The sequence below is a fragment of the Sturnus vulgaris genome, chromosome 11 (assembly GCF_052056855.1).
Source record: "Sturnus vulgaris isolate bStuVul1 chromosome 11, bStuVul1.hap1, whole genome shotgun sequence".
NCBI classification, from domain to species: domain Eukaryota; kingdom Metazoa; phylum Chordata; class Aves; order Passeriformes; family Sturnidae; genus Sturnus; species Sturnus vulgaris.
Window position 1 is genome coordinate 11,159,611 of NC_142253.1, and position 14,464 is coordinate 11,174,074.

The 14,464-nt window shown below is 40.7% G+C and overlaps 1 protein-coding gene across 1 annotated transcript in view; it reads left to right on the top strand.

The window, feature by feature from the left end:
• The first annotated feature begins 4,491 nt into the window (after positions 1-4,491).
• KBTBD12 (kelch repeat and BTB domain containing 12) overlaps positions 4,492-14,464 on the top strand; it is a 29,181-nt gene continuing 19,208 nt past the window's right edge. The window contains exons 1-3 of the mRNA XM_014871835.2: positions 4,492-5,561; positions 6,500-6,770; positions 9,938-10,088. Coding sequence (XP_014727321.2) covers positions 4,492-5,561; positions 6,500-6,770; positions 9,938-10,088 — 1,492 coding nt within the window. The remainder of the gene's footprint in view (positions 5,562-6,499; positions 6,771-9,937; positions 10,089-14,464) is intronic.

Here is a 14,464-nt window from a genome sequence, read left to right on the forward strand (position 1 = left end):
GTACCCTGGCTGCTGGTAGCTACAGTGATACTTGAAACACGTCCAGGCACTAAATGTACAATTATTACAGAGAATCGCCTTTTAGTGACACTACCTGTATGCCCACATGAACATACAGTTCCTAAAAAGAATTGGTTGTTCTCCCACTTATTGTTCTCCCTCAAGTCTGTATATTTTATCTGGAGAGAGTGGATGAAATTAATTCAAGAAATCATGTCTGAGTCAAAGCAAGAATGTAAGTATTCCCTGAAACTGTGAGTGACCTTTCCAGCACAGATCTCCAGCCACATATTAAAGATGCTTCCCAGTCTGACCACCAATAACTATCATTTGAATCTGCTTTTTCAACCAGTTGGGCACCTAACTGATGTTGATTTAGGCTGTGGATTTTATCACAATTTGTCAAATATGACCATATCAGTAGTCTTAAGACAAAGTATCTAATTTATCCCCGATTATCCCTGAAATAAATGAAGAAAATTAGATTGGATTGACACAATTTGTTCCTGATAAATAGGTGCCATAACTGCTTTTATCACCTTGTTACCCTCTAAATCCTTACAATTCAATCACATAATAATTTCTTCTGGCATCTTTCCAGGTGTCAGAATTAAGAGAATGATTCCTATTATCCTATAGCTATAGGAACATCTATAATTCATTGGAAGCTTCTTTTATATATCATATTATACCTTTTCCTTGTATTAAGATTAGCATTATTAGTTGCCCTTTTTGAGCACTGTGGGATATTTTGCATGGCTTAAAATCTTGATCTTAAATGCCAGCACAGCCTTCATAATTGAACTCTGAGATTTTAACATTATTATCATCTGGGTGCTGATTTCTGCCTCACTGTGGCTGTCAGCCAAATGTCATAATGCATACAATTAACAGATTTGCTTCTCAGCTTACTGATAACAAAGGAAGCACAAATAATTCATAGGCAGAGGCACTGTTTCTTTGATGTGATTGAACTCTGATCCTTTCAGCACCTGAAGGGAGGCTGGCTGAAGGCAGGGCAGCCTCATTAAGGCAAAGAAAAAGAAAAAAAAAAGCAGAAGGGGAAGAGGAGGATGCAGGAGGTGCCCCCCACGCTGGGTGCTGTGACCTCTGCTGGGCCAGGTCCTGCAGCTCTCACCCTCCCACCATGACATGGAAACAGGAGATTCCTCGGGAAAAGACAAAAAAAAATCTATGTCCCAGACAAAAAATACAGACAAAATAATGTCTCTTATTACAGGGTAGCTTTTTTTTTTTTTCCCCAGAGGTTGGGGGAAATTCCTGATGAGCTATTTCCATCTGTTTTACAGTCCCTTTGCGTTAGGGTGGTTCAAAGAGCCTGCAGTGTAACTGAGAATTGAGGACAGCATTTATTTATAGTTTGATAGCTCATAAAAGCTGGAGAGCTGAGCTCACAGCAGTGTGCTTATTTATGTTTTAAACTGCTCATGCACACTACTGCCTTGCAAAGTGTGTGCTGGAGCTCCTGCATACCATTATATATGGCTCTTCATAAGGTTCATGGCACAAAGACAAAAAAGAAAAGGTGGAATTAGACTAAATGGTTGATATAAAAATTAAAGTAGCAGAGAGAACTGGAGAAAAATTAATAGCCCAGCATTCAAATAAAGTAACATCCAATGGAGGTTTGCCCCTGAATTCCTTTCTCACAGTAGAAGAAAAAAGTATCCCAAAATTCTGAGTGAGGCATTAAATGTGATTTCAGCTCCTGGTGACATTAGAAAGGATTTGAACCTCGTACTGGAAGTTTTATAATGACAACCCAGCCTCTGACACAATCTCAGAGCAGTGTCTTGCTGCAAATTATATTTGTATCACACTTATCCTCTCTTTTCCTATCAATGCACCATCCTTCTCCCTGTGTAACCCAGAGGGAAAGCAAAGCATCACTGTTTCATTATTTCCCTTTAATAGTCTTTCCAGTGATATAAAGGAGAATATTAATATCCTTCCAATGACCTCACCTAAACGCTGCTAAAAGCCAGGAGGGAAGCGACAAGTTTGCAGCTAAAGCACAGAGGATGAATTTCTGAAGTTAATGAAAGGATTTCACCCCTGGGTTTTAATCCTGTTTTCTTTTTAACCTTTCAGCTTCAGTTTCCTCAGCTGTAGAATGGAGAAAGTAGACTCACATGCAAATCAACAGCACAATTTTGTTGAGTACAGTTCAGTCAGGAGCTGGAAATGAAATCATAGCTCAGTTCTACAGAGAGCTTCCTCCTGATCTGTACAAAGTCTGAGGGAAATGATGGTGATTAATTATCTCACTTGTTCTTTACATTAAAAATACACATTTTGACCATTATGGAAAAGCTGGGGGATGCATGAAGTTCTGACATCATAAAAGAGAAAGGAGAGAAGTTGATAATTTTGGAGGAAAAGTCCTGATTAGTCAGATTGTGAAACAGGATTGGGGTTTGTTGGTGCTTACTAACACTTTCACAGAGCTGCAGATGAACAACCTGGTTCAAGACACTACAGCTCATCTTAAAGATTCTGTGCTTATGGTCTTTGAGATGGTAAGCACAATTTCTGGTATATAGGGATGTTCCTTTATCAAAACGCAGTGAAGATCAAATATTACAAAGTGATTAAACAGCACAAGGGAAAACAATAAACTAATTATCATATAGGATAAAAAAAATGAGCATTTCCTATCACATGAAAGCTTCTACTGTCTGTGAAGACTGCTCCAGAGGCAGTCGATACAGGATCAAGACCCACATTTTCTCAAATGCAGTATTAAATTTCAAAAGCAGGAGAAAAAAAAAATCTAGATTTTGAAATATCATCTCTGTCTTTTTTGTACTAAACTTACTGTTTTGATTGAATTTTAGAAGTATCATAAGAAGAGCTCAGAGCTTGGCCCATATCCAGATGTTAATGTTTAGTCTTCCATATCCATTTTTAAAATCTGGTAATACCCAGTTTCATTTCTTAGATTTGTTGTTTCTGGTTCTATATTTGGAATATGGAAAGAACTGATCAAATCAAGGAAATGCCAATCTTTAAGTATGCTTGGCTTTTAAATTTGCACTCAAAATGAGGAATCTACCTAACTGGTAGAATGATGACTAGCTCCAAAAGCAACTGAACAGCTAAAAGAGTAGGTTTGAGTTTGGTGATACAGCTGTAGTTTTCCTTTCCACCTGGGAAATACTGTAATATTTTTAAAGATCTATCTATCTAAATCTGTAGAAAAATCTGGACTGTTTGTAAAAATACCTTCAGAGGAATTTCAAAGAATTTAATATACTCATTTTTTTATGTTGATACATGTTTCTGTAATGAAACTAAGACTTCTCTTGGTACTGCCAGGATTTGAGAAAACCAATTCAATCTGTGATACAAGCCCTTGATCCTGCAAATATTTAAGCTGCTGAGGAATGTTACTCATTTCAACAGTCTCATTAAGCACTTTGTAGCATGTTTACAATGTGTTTCGAACATGGCTCTACCACAGACTTAGGACTTGTTCATGTACTGGTGATTCATGACATGAGTCCTTAATGCATTTCTAAAACAGAACTGTCTCATTACCATATTACAGCCAAAAACTGTGATAAGGACTGGTATCCCTCAAGTGATGGTAAATGTCATTCTCCCACTGAAATTCTACACCTGTACCTCACATTCTGCAGAAAGACAGAAATTCACTAAAGGATCTGCCTTCAAAAAAAAACCCCAACAACAAAACACCAAACCAAAAACCAAAGAGAAATGAGACCACAAATTTCCGGTTTTTCCCCATAAACAAAATTGGAGGGAGTATGTTAATAATTGCAATTTAATTTAAAATATCCCTTGAGCTTACAGTGAGTGGAACCTAAACTGTGACTCTGCAGCACATACACGTCCTGCTGAAAAGAAAGAGGACAGGCTGAAGGCTGGCCTCTATTTCCTGATCCTTTACTTATTCCAAAGGGAACTGGTAGCACCTCTGTAGAAACCAGTGACCTTTGCTTTGGTGTGAGAGAGAGAAGAATATGGCCAGTTGGACCAAGTTGCTTCCTGCCACTTCACTACCAGTCTTTGGGGGTAAAAGCTGCCTCTACCCACAACACTGTGTTGACTCTCTCAGCTCAGTTTTTGTAGGCTCAGTATCAGGATGAGGGAAAAGAGGGAGAAGGCAGTTGAGAAAGGCTGCTTTGAAGGGAAGCCTGTAACTAAATAATCACAGAACCTGGGGGTAGGTATTGAATACTGAAGGTCATTTGAAGTGTTGATTTTTCTTACATTTTGTCTTGGAGGCCTTGAACCTGAGACCACAGCATAATTTTGAACTATTTTTATACATTACTGATTCATATCACAGCATACAGATGATTAACTTTAGGTAATTACAGCAATAGTCATTTGCCCAATAGTTTGTTCTTACTGGACAATATTATGCTTCTATCTCTAGAAACATTCCCAATGAAGACCTTGAGTTCTGAGGATATTTGAAGAGAGGAAGTTTGGAGATCAACCATGGATCACAAGACCGAGGAGAGGAGAAAGCAGCGCCACAGCTTGACTTTACTGGAGCAAGTAAAGAGAATGAAAGAATCCGCAGAGATAATCGATGTGGTGCTGGTTGCAGAAGGAGAGGAATTCCCCTGCCATAAGGTGGTGCTGGCTGCCTTCAGTGCCTATTTCAGAGCCATGTTCACGTGTGGCTTGGCAGAGTGTGCTCAGAGGGAAGTGGTGCTGCACGACATCCCTGCCGAGAGCGTGGCCGTGCTCCTGCACTACATGTACAGCTCAGAGCTGCCCCTCAGCAGCCACAACGTGCAGAGCGTGGCCCTCACTGCCTACTTCATGCAGATGGAAGAGGTCTGCACCATGTGCCAGAAGTACATGATGGACCACATGGATGCTTCCAACTGCGTGGGCATCTACTACTTTGCAACCCACATTGGGGCAGAGGATTTATGTGACCAAGCGAGGAAATACCTGTATCAGCATTTTGCTGAGGTGAGCTTGCAGGAAGAAATACTAGAGATTGAATTCCAGCAGCTGATGACTCTCATCAAATCGGATGATCTGAATATCTCCAGGGAGGAGAGCATTCTGGACCTCGTCATTAGATGGGTCAAGCACAGCAGAGAGTCACGTTCAGGATACCTTGTCGAGCTCCTCAAGCAAGTGAGACTGGTGCTTATCAGCCCCTCTTTCCTTGTGGAAGCCCGGAAAAGGAACACGATGATCCTGTGCAATTCAGAATGCAGTGACATGTTCGAGGAAGCACTGAAAACCATCCGGCTGTCCAGCCAGCCTTCCCTCAGCCTGCGGTACGGCATGGAGACTACGGATCTCCTGCTCTGCCTCGGCAACAACTCCCTGGGCATCAGGTCCAGGCACGGCAGCTATGCAGATGCCAGCTTTTGTTATGCTCCTGCAACACGAAAGACTTACTTCATTTCCTCCCCGAAGTATGGAGAGGGCTTAGGATGTGTTTGCACTGGTGTTGTCACTGAGAAAAATGATATCATTGTGGCAGGCGAGGCAAGCGCTGTCAAAATGTCTAGACAAAGGACCAGGAACATTGAAATTTATAGGTGTGTACCCTCTGTCAGAAATCCCCTAATTATTTAAAAATTTTAAGTCTAAATAATGTCCCTGAGGACAAAAAAGAAAAAAAAATTACACAAAACATTTTTTCATTTTCTACTTGATATTTTTCCTTAGAGATTTTGACTACTTTAATCAATTTGTCACAACTTATTTTCATAGCTCTGAGTTATATACATGCAACCAAATCTTGATGCCTCTTCTCCTAAAAGAATGAGGAGTTACTCTTGTGGTATCTCTGAGTAAACGAACTCAATTAGATCAATGCATGTAGATGTTATATTCTCCTTACCCTAATCTCAGTATTTTCCTTGGATACATATTTTCTAGGTCATTAGCAGGGGGAAATGAGCCAAGTGAACGATCCAATGAGCCCAGTATCACAGAGAAAACATGCTTCTCTGTTGATATTGATGATAGTGCTTCACAGATTAATGATTGATAGCTCAAAAACCTCATTCTGTTTTTACTCTTATCTTTTAAAGATTCACACATTTTAAAGAAAACCAGACATTTCCTGGATTAAAGATAAAATTTTAAAATGGTGACAGCATTTTCAAAGGCAAATGTCTAAATTTGAGGAAATAAATTCATAGTGAGGCAGGTGAAGGTCTTTTGCAGCAGTGTTGAGTTCTCACTGCTCCTGCTAATTTCATCAGAAACTGTGATTAAGCAGCACATGCAGAAACAAGTGACTTCTTACCTTAATTAGGGTCAAATACCTTTGAAAGGATAGCTAGGATTCCTCATACTAAAAATGCTTGATCTTGCAAACACTGGGCTCGATTTCACAGCTTCTCTGTGAAGGAGAGAGCTCCTCTTATTGCACTGAGTAAACCCTGACAATTAAAGGGGCTAACATTCCCAAACAGGCTGATGGGACCTGGGTGAACCAGGGCATTTACAACTCTGGATTTCCCTACAGATACCACCAGCGAGGAAACCACTTTTGGCACAGCCTGTGCACCACTCAGCTCCGCGAGCTCTACGCGCTGGGCACTGCCCACAACGACCTCTACGTGATAGGAGGGCAAATGAAAGTGAAAAACCAGTACCTGGTCACAAACTGTGTGGAGAAGTATTCCATGGAGCAGGGCACCTGGAGAAGCACAGCACCTCTGCCAGTACCACTGGCGTGCCACGGGGTGGTGACAGTGAAGGACAAGCTGTACGTGCTGGGTGGATGGACACCACAGGTGGAGAATTGTGCCCATTTGCTTCCTTTGCTTTGTGCACTAACAGGAGCTGCTGTGTAAATTTACAGTGCTTCTTGCTTGGGAAAATACAGCAGTGATAATAGAGGAATAAGTTGCTTACATTCCTCTGATTAAAAATATTCTGTAGGAAAAGCAAACAGGGTAAAGAAGAATCATATCCATCTATGCCATCCTCACTGTAAATACCAGCTGCAGGAAGGGCTGTCTTTATTCACAAAGATATGGACAGTGGGCAAGAGTTTAAAATACATCTCCTTTGTCATTATAGGTTCCATCCTTTCTATTCCTTATTTACCATCCTCTTATTTTTTCTAGATATAATAAATAATGGCATTTGATCATACAAGGACCCTTAACTGTGCCCTGTCTTCAAAAAGCGTATACACAGGCACATTTCAGGGACAGATTTATATATGACATTTAAAGTTCACCTTGATTTCTCAGAAAGCTTTCTTGGTTAACTGAAGTTAATTTATTTGATTTTCATTACATTACATTTTAAATGAAAAGTCAAAGCATTCTCTGGGAAACAGAGTCCTTTAACCAATCAATTTATTTATTTCTGTTGTATTGTTTGGCCATGTAAAGTTTTTACAGGGATTTTCAGCATGGCCACAGATACACGTTCAGTAGTACAGAGATTATGCAGAGCTATGCTACAAGGAAGATGGATGTCAAGGGCAGTGCTCACACACTCCTGTTGCTCTCAGTGCAAAATATCTTTTAAGAGTCTAGCCTATTTTTATTTATTGCTTGGTGAATTTTAAATTGGAGTGCTCAGGAAAAAGCCCCACATTCACTTGACAATGAAGTGGAGCATCTGTAATCCTCACTGCAATATGTTCAGACTGTCATCACAACTCAATGGTTTCTGTCCCCTTGAAATAAATTACTGTTTAAAGTATTTAAAAGTGAGATGCATTCAGCTAACAAGACCTCCACCTCTTTGAATATTTGGAGTGTGTGAGTCCCCAAGGAGGCAACAGAAAGATCAGAGAGTATTTCAGATAGAGAAACAACTGTGCGAGGATATCTCGTATGTAAAGAACAAAAATACGAAAACACTTGATGTAGAAACCATCTGTCTGTAAAAAAACCTGAACTGAAAGATATGTCATATAACAAAGATAGGTGTTGAAGTCAGACAACCAGCTTTGTTAAGCTTTTTTTTCCAGAACAGATTGTGAGAGGGAAAAGTGGCTAAGAAGCACAAGTCAGGAATATTGAGCCAACAATAATTTTTTTAAAACCCACCTAAAGTGGATATCTGCCTACAAGTACTATCAGTAACAATGCATGGGTGTCTGAGTTTATATAGAAATAGGTTTGAGATGAGCAGATTAACAGCAATTGATCAAAACCCACAGCTTTGTAAGATTATGGTGTACCTGCACAGACTGGAATAAATTAGCTAAAGCACTCAAAAAAGTGCTTTAAGACCAGCACTACAGAGTGCTGAATTCTTCTGGTACCATCTATCTTCCCCCTGTCAGATGCAGTGATTGTATATGTGGGGTTACCACAGCTGCACTGGGAAAGCAAATGAGCTGGCCAAGGCAGGGGCTGTCCGTGTGCTGGAGCAGCACTGAATGTTCTGTCAATCCTGAACAAACACTAACAACAGAGTGCCCTAAATGCATGTGTCCATTACAGGACAGAGATAAATACCCTTCCCACCCAGGCTTTGTAATTGAAATAAGACAAGACAAAGTCAAGCCGGGACATAAAATGACAGCTTAGGAGGGCAAGGACTCGCCCACGGCAGCGCTGCTCTGCTCGGCATTGGTCTGGCCCCTGATGCCAGAGCAGTTAAAACCCAAAGTGACTCCAGCCTCGGTAACTGGGGGATGCTAAAATGGAAAAAAGTGTTTGGCGAGGCTGAGAGGAAGATTTCAGACCCCTGAGACACAGAGAAGGGCTGCTGGAAGTCATGTTTTCTGTACACAGAGAGAACAGGGTGCACTCCAAGGAGAACGTTACCACAAAAATGAGGTTGGATGTGAATTTACAGCATGTCAAGTGGTGTCTTCTCCTAAGTACATGTTTAGTCTGTGCTGAAAATACACAGCTTTCAAATACCCCTCTTTCAGTGAATAAATTAGTGCTTCACACTTACCACGGAGAAAGAACATGCCCCGGGCACTTACAGGGAATAACCAAGGGGCTTTATATTTACTCTTTAGTTTGCCTCCTACTATCTTGTCCATGACATTAGTGTTGGAAAGGTCTTTTGGGAAAGAAAAATATCAAGAAAACAAGGACACATGTAACACCATCACAAGCAAGCAAAGTATTTCTCTCCTTCTCACTCTCTCTATGTGAAAACTTTCATCCCAAAATATTTCAGAATCCTCCCTCCACATCCCACTGCTAACATTCAAGGGTGTTGTACCCAGAAAACAGCATCTGAATTCCCTGCATTGTATAAGACAGGCAGAGAAGGGGGAAGATTAGAGAGAACAAGAGGAGTAGGAGTGAGTATAAAAAGTGTTATGGCAGCAAAGATATAGTGAGGGGGTTAGGAGCTTATTATGAAAACTATTGAAGTTACAGCTGTTGAACAACAACATTACTGTGGTTAGGCTGACTAAATAAATGTGCAAATGTTTATTAGGATAAGGCATATAATTATATATATATACACATACAAATACACACATACATACATGTATGTAGGTATGTATGTGTGTATATATAGGACTGAGAAAGGTCAGCAAAAAACCTGACTAAGACTCATGGTACAGTCTGAGTAATAGTAGAAAGAGATTTCAACATTTAGCAGTAAAAAAAAGACAGACTGGTTTTCCCCCATTATTACTAGGACTGTACAGCAGCCCTGTGGAAGGGGGTATGTTCTTCCAGAGCTGGGAACCTTAACCCTAACCCTGACTGCATTGTTAGTACCCAAATCCTTGGCTCTACTGCTGCAGGATATAGACACCCACTTATTCCTCTGCCTTCTACAGCAGACTCCCAGCCACCAGCCATGGGTGCTGTTAAACCCTGGGGAGTACAATCCCCTGCAGCTGTAATCGATGTGTTTATGCTATTTATCTGCCGGGCTGTCTGCTGTGATTAATTGCCTGCAGGCACGTGTGGAGGGCTCCAAATGTTGTATTATTATCTGGCTGTCATATTTCATACAGATGGATCTGCCTGACGAGGAGCCGGATCGATTGAGTAACAGAACGTTTCGGTACGACCCGGGCCAAGACAAATGGACAGAGAGAGCTCCAATGAAGTTCTCCAAGTACCGCTTCAGCACTGCCGTAGTCAACGGAGAGATTTATGTCTTGGGTAAGGGGAAACTGATTTTTAACAGATTGCACCACGACTTTTTCTTCTTTTCCCGCAATTTGCCTTCGTGAAGTGAAATATCTCAGCCTTTGTTACGTACTGTAGGGCAAAGTACCTCGTACTAAATGGAGAGTATTTTTCTAAAGTTGTTTGTTCCCCACATTATTTCTGCCTTCTGTAATTTATGTAGATTAAATTATGTGAATGTGTAGTGTTCTGGATTCGAGTAACAAAGATACTTCACATTTTAAGATACTTTTCTTTGGTGTATCAGTGTGTGGCATAAATAATAATGACTTTTAAAAGGTGAGCAGAGAAGCCTTGAAGCACCATTTCACAGGTGAGCAGTGAAATGCTAAGGAATACATGCAGCATCATGAAGGAAAGGCATAAGGATAAAGAAAATTTGATTTCCTAAAACCAACATCATGAGTGCCTCCTGATAAAACTCCGTGAATTCTTCTCTTCCATGTACCTCAACACAGTACATTTAAAAAAAATTTTAAATATTTACTTTTGTCAATTTTGCATTGAATCCTGTCAGGTTTTTTGTTTCAAAACAGTACTTTGACCAAAAGTTTTACAATTTGTGCAAATGAGTTCAATGATCTCCTACCTTGCCCCAAAATCTTTTGCCCCAAAATCTTATTGTAGATAGATATATGACTGGAAAATTTTTTGAGAAGTGGGGAAAAAAGTTCATCCAGTCAATCTACAGGTGGGCTGTGAGTGATTCATGCCCTTCCATGCACCTGTGCTGTCATGGGCAGCTTTAGACATGAAGAAAGCAGCAATTCTATCAGGACCTCAGGACATTTCAAACACCTCTGCTTCAAACTACTCCTGCTTACAAGCTTATCAAAGTGAACACAAAAATACAGTCTTATCAGCTTATTACACCTCCTGTCTCAGGGTGTTCTGGCTTTGTCTGGGTGGTTACATACCAGGGATAAAGCAGAGTTTATTCCTGGCTCATAATACAGAAAGTGCTTTGCAGGAGGATATGCAGGGAAGGTGTCTTTGAAGCAGAAGAGGAAAGTGGCTTTAATGCTGTGTTTGTCTTGTTTTAGAGAAACCTCTTTCTCTTAAGTGGTTTGAAAGAGGCCCATAGGCACAAGCAGGAGGAAGGGTGAAAGAAGCCCATATGGAAAAGTGAGTTTTGCAAACAGAAAGTTGTGTCATTATTGTCAAAGCTTAGTGATAGAGAATGTCAGTGTGCTGTTAAATAATGAGAGTGTTGGCTGCCCAGGTTCAAAGGTGCTTTGAAAACATGGAGACTTCATGCTCTGTAAAAGGTTAAATATAAATAATTATTTATACTGACACTGATGCTCTAATGGGGCAGCAGAAGCAGCTGGAATAGCTGGGAAGAGAACAGCAGCATTCATGTGCTTCAGTAAGGAGTGCTCTGAGATCAAGACCTTGAAGGCTGTGATGACACAAGGAGTCAGGGAGCAAAAGAAAGCAGCCACCTTGGGATGCATGTGATAAAACAAATTGTCAGTCTTCTTCACAGCAAGCCTGACACTGGCACAAGGAAAAGGAGTGGCTAATGGGGAAAATTGCATCCATTTATTCCCTCAAAATCTCACAGAGCAAGAAGCATAAGTGAGTGACTGCAGTAATGAAATGTATAGATTGAACACAAAACACAGCCTTAAGTCCAAAAAATGCCTGTTTAAATGGCATTGAGGAAAGTTCATGGTCTCATGGACCTTCAGTAGCATTTTGCTAATCACAGTCTGAAAACTGTGGAGGGATTAAAGCATTTTCCAAGACCTCTCAAAGTGATGAAGCAATTTCCAAATGAACTCTGGCTGGAAACAGTCATAAAGATATTGGCATCTTACTCTGCAGACACCACACACAGCCTCATCTCCAGCTGTAAACTCACACTTGCAACCTGTAATTAAACCTCAAGCAGAAAAGCCACACTCCACAGTTTACCTGTGGTGACAGGTTCTTGTTACCTTGTGAGTTCTCAGGCTGCTGGGCTGAGAGCTGGGTCCAGTTCCCCTTTGGACACAGTTGTGATGGTAACCCTGGCCAGGGGAGCAGGCAACCCATGGCATTGAGAGGAAAGCAGTGAAAGTGTTCCTAATCTGGCTGATGTGGTGCTTGATCATGATGTTCAGGAGAGAATGGGAATGGAAAGAATAGAGGTTGATAGTGACAGAGCAAAGAATAGCAGCTGTCATGAGGGTAGGGAAACCACTGCAGGATCCCTTGGACATCACCCTGCTTCATAAGGCGTGTCAGGCACTCTGGGAGTCTAGAAAGACACTTCCAAGGGTGATTTGTGCAAAAAGACACATTCTGAAGAGGATCATAGCTCGTGGGTTGTTCTCATGTCATGGCCTCAGAGACAGCTCAGCCATAATGACTAAGCTTTTGTGCTGTAGAGCAGAGATTTTTGTTTGCTATTGCTATTGATACCCTCCCCAATCCTAATGGGAATTTCCCTTGGTGCAGTGTGTGTGCACAGAGCTTGGACATCTAACAGGCTCCTGGGCAGCACCAGTCAGGGGACACTCAGTGAAGGGGCCATTCAGAACCATGGGATGGCCCCACGGGTATCCCCCACCTCTCCCACCATTCTTGTTCCTTTTGGGCTGCATCATCTCCATGAGCATCCTGCAGTCTGCAGCCAGCTAAGGAGACCCACTGGGGGCTGCTGGAGGCAGAGGAAGGAAAGTATGAGAGGCAAGGTGGAAACAGGTAAATGCAAGGTGCCTTCTGTATGCCTGGAGGACCACACCCTGCTTCCCAGGAATAAAAATGTGAAATAAAGAGATAGTTCTAGCTGGGCACATTGGTGATGTAGAGAGATAAGATTTCTTTCAAGCAAGTCCTGAGAACAAAGTCCTTAAATAAAATAAGGTTGTCAGCTCTTTCCAGCAGCATCTCTTACACAGGTGTCAGCACATTGAGGGACTCTTGAGCATAGATGAAAAATCATTGCAGAGAAAGTTGATCCTCTCTAATGTCTGTGATGTATAAATTCAATTTCTATCATAAATATGAAGCAGAAAGAATTGATGCAATACTAGCTTTGAATTAGGTGAAGTAGCAGACTCTTTGATAGACAAGTCTAATTTTTGTTCTCATCCATGTAGGTGTAAGTCTGTAGTAAGTAGTCTGCTGATGGCAGTTGTGTTGTGTCAAGATCATTTTATTCTCACCAGATCAGAATCTGATGCTTAGCCTTTGAAGTGTTAATTTCTGAAAAGTCCTATTGGCACAGCACAGGATATGTAGTCACTGTCCAAAAACCCTTCCCAGACTAATTGCCAGCTCCAGCATGTAAAACCCTAATGACTTAAATGGAATTATTCTAGAGTCACACTGATGGAAGGAAAATGAGAAATAGATCAGAGTTTTTGGTCTGAGTAATAGCATTGTTCAAAAACCTGTACTGTGTGTCTTAATCAGCAGTCCTGCAACATAATTGTCTGTTTGTTGTGTAATGTTCCTAGAGACTCTTATGCTATTTATACACCATACATAATCCTCATAAGTAAATGAACAGCAATTCCTAAGGCTCAAAATCCTTTCTCCTATTCATCTCTTTTCACTGGTCTCAGCTCTTTCTCTCCATATTTTCCCAGGAACATAACTATATTCGTTGCAAAGCCCAAGAAAGAGCAGTATTGTGTTCTTAATGACAGAGGCAATTGAGACACATTTGGAAGAAAACCAGATGGGAGGGCTCTATTTAAGGTCATGCATTTTAATCTCTCACTTAAAAAAATATCCTTTCCAGCTACTTCTCTGAAAACTTATCACAGCCAACACAGAAATTAGGAAAATTCATCCAAATGAATCCATTTGAATGCCGTATTCATGACTTATGTTAAAACACACTCAGTAGACACACTCCAGTGTCTCTGAAATACAGGTCACTGGTAAAAAAAAGTTCTATCACTATGACAGCTTTAACCGTGTGTTGCTTTTATGCTGTATAATTCCTGGTTTATAAATAATAATATATTGAAGGACTTAAAGGAGAAATCCTATTAGGGAAAATTTAGGAATAAAAGAATTTTTGTTTATCCTCCTCAGACTGGCATTCTACCTCTTACAACTTGGCGGTTTTTTCCCCCCGCCAGGTTCTTGCTGAAAGCTTCTTTTTAAAGTTTTAAACAGTTAAATGAGGTTCAATTAAATACTGAATGTCTTGATCATAAATACTTATTTGAATATGTACTTTGGGGTCTCTCTGGAAAAGAAAGTGTGTGTAGGAGGAGCTGGAAGGAGACATTTTAGCTTTCATGCTTGAGTATTAACTGTGCATTTGAATAACACTTCCTTTTAAAATAAACATGTCTATTTATAAATATGCTTTGGAATTCTGACAAGTACCAGCTTATGGGTCT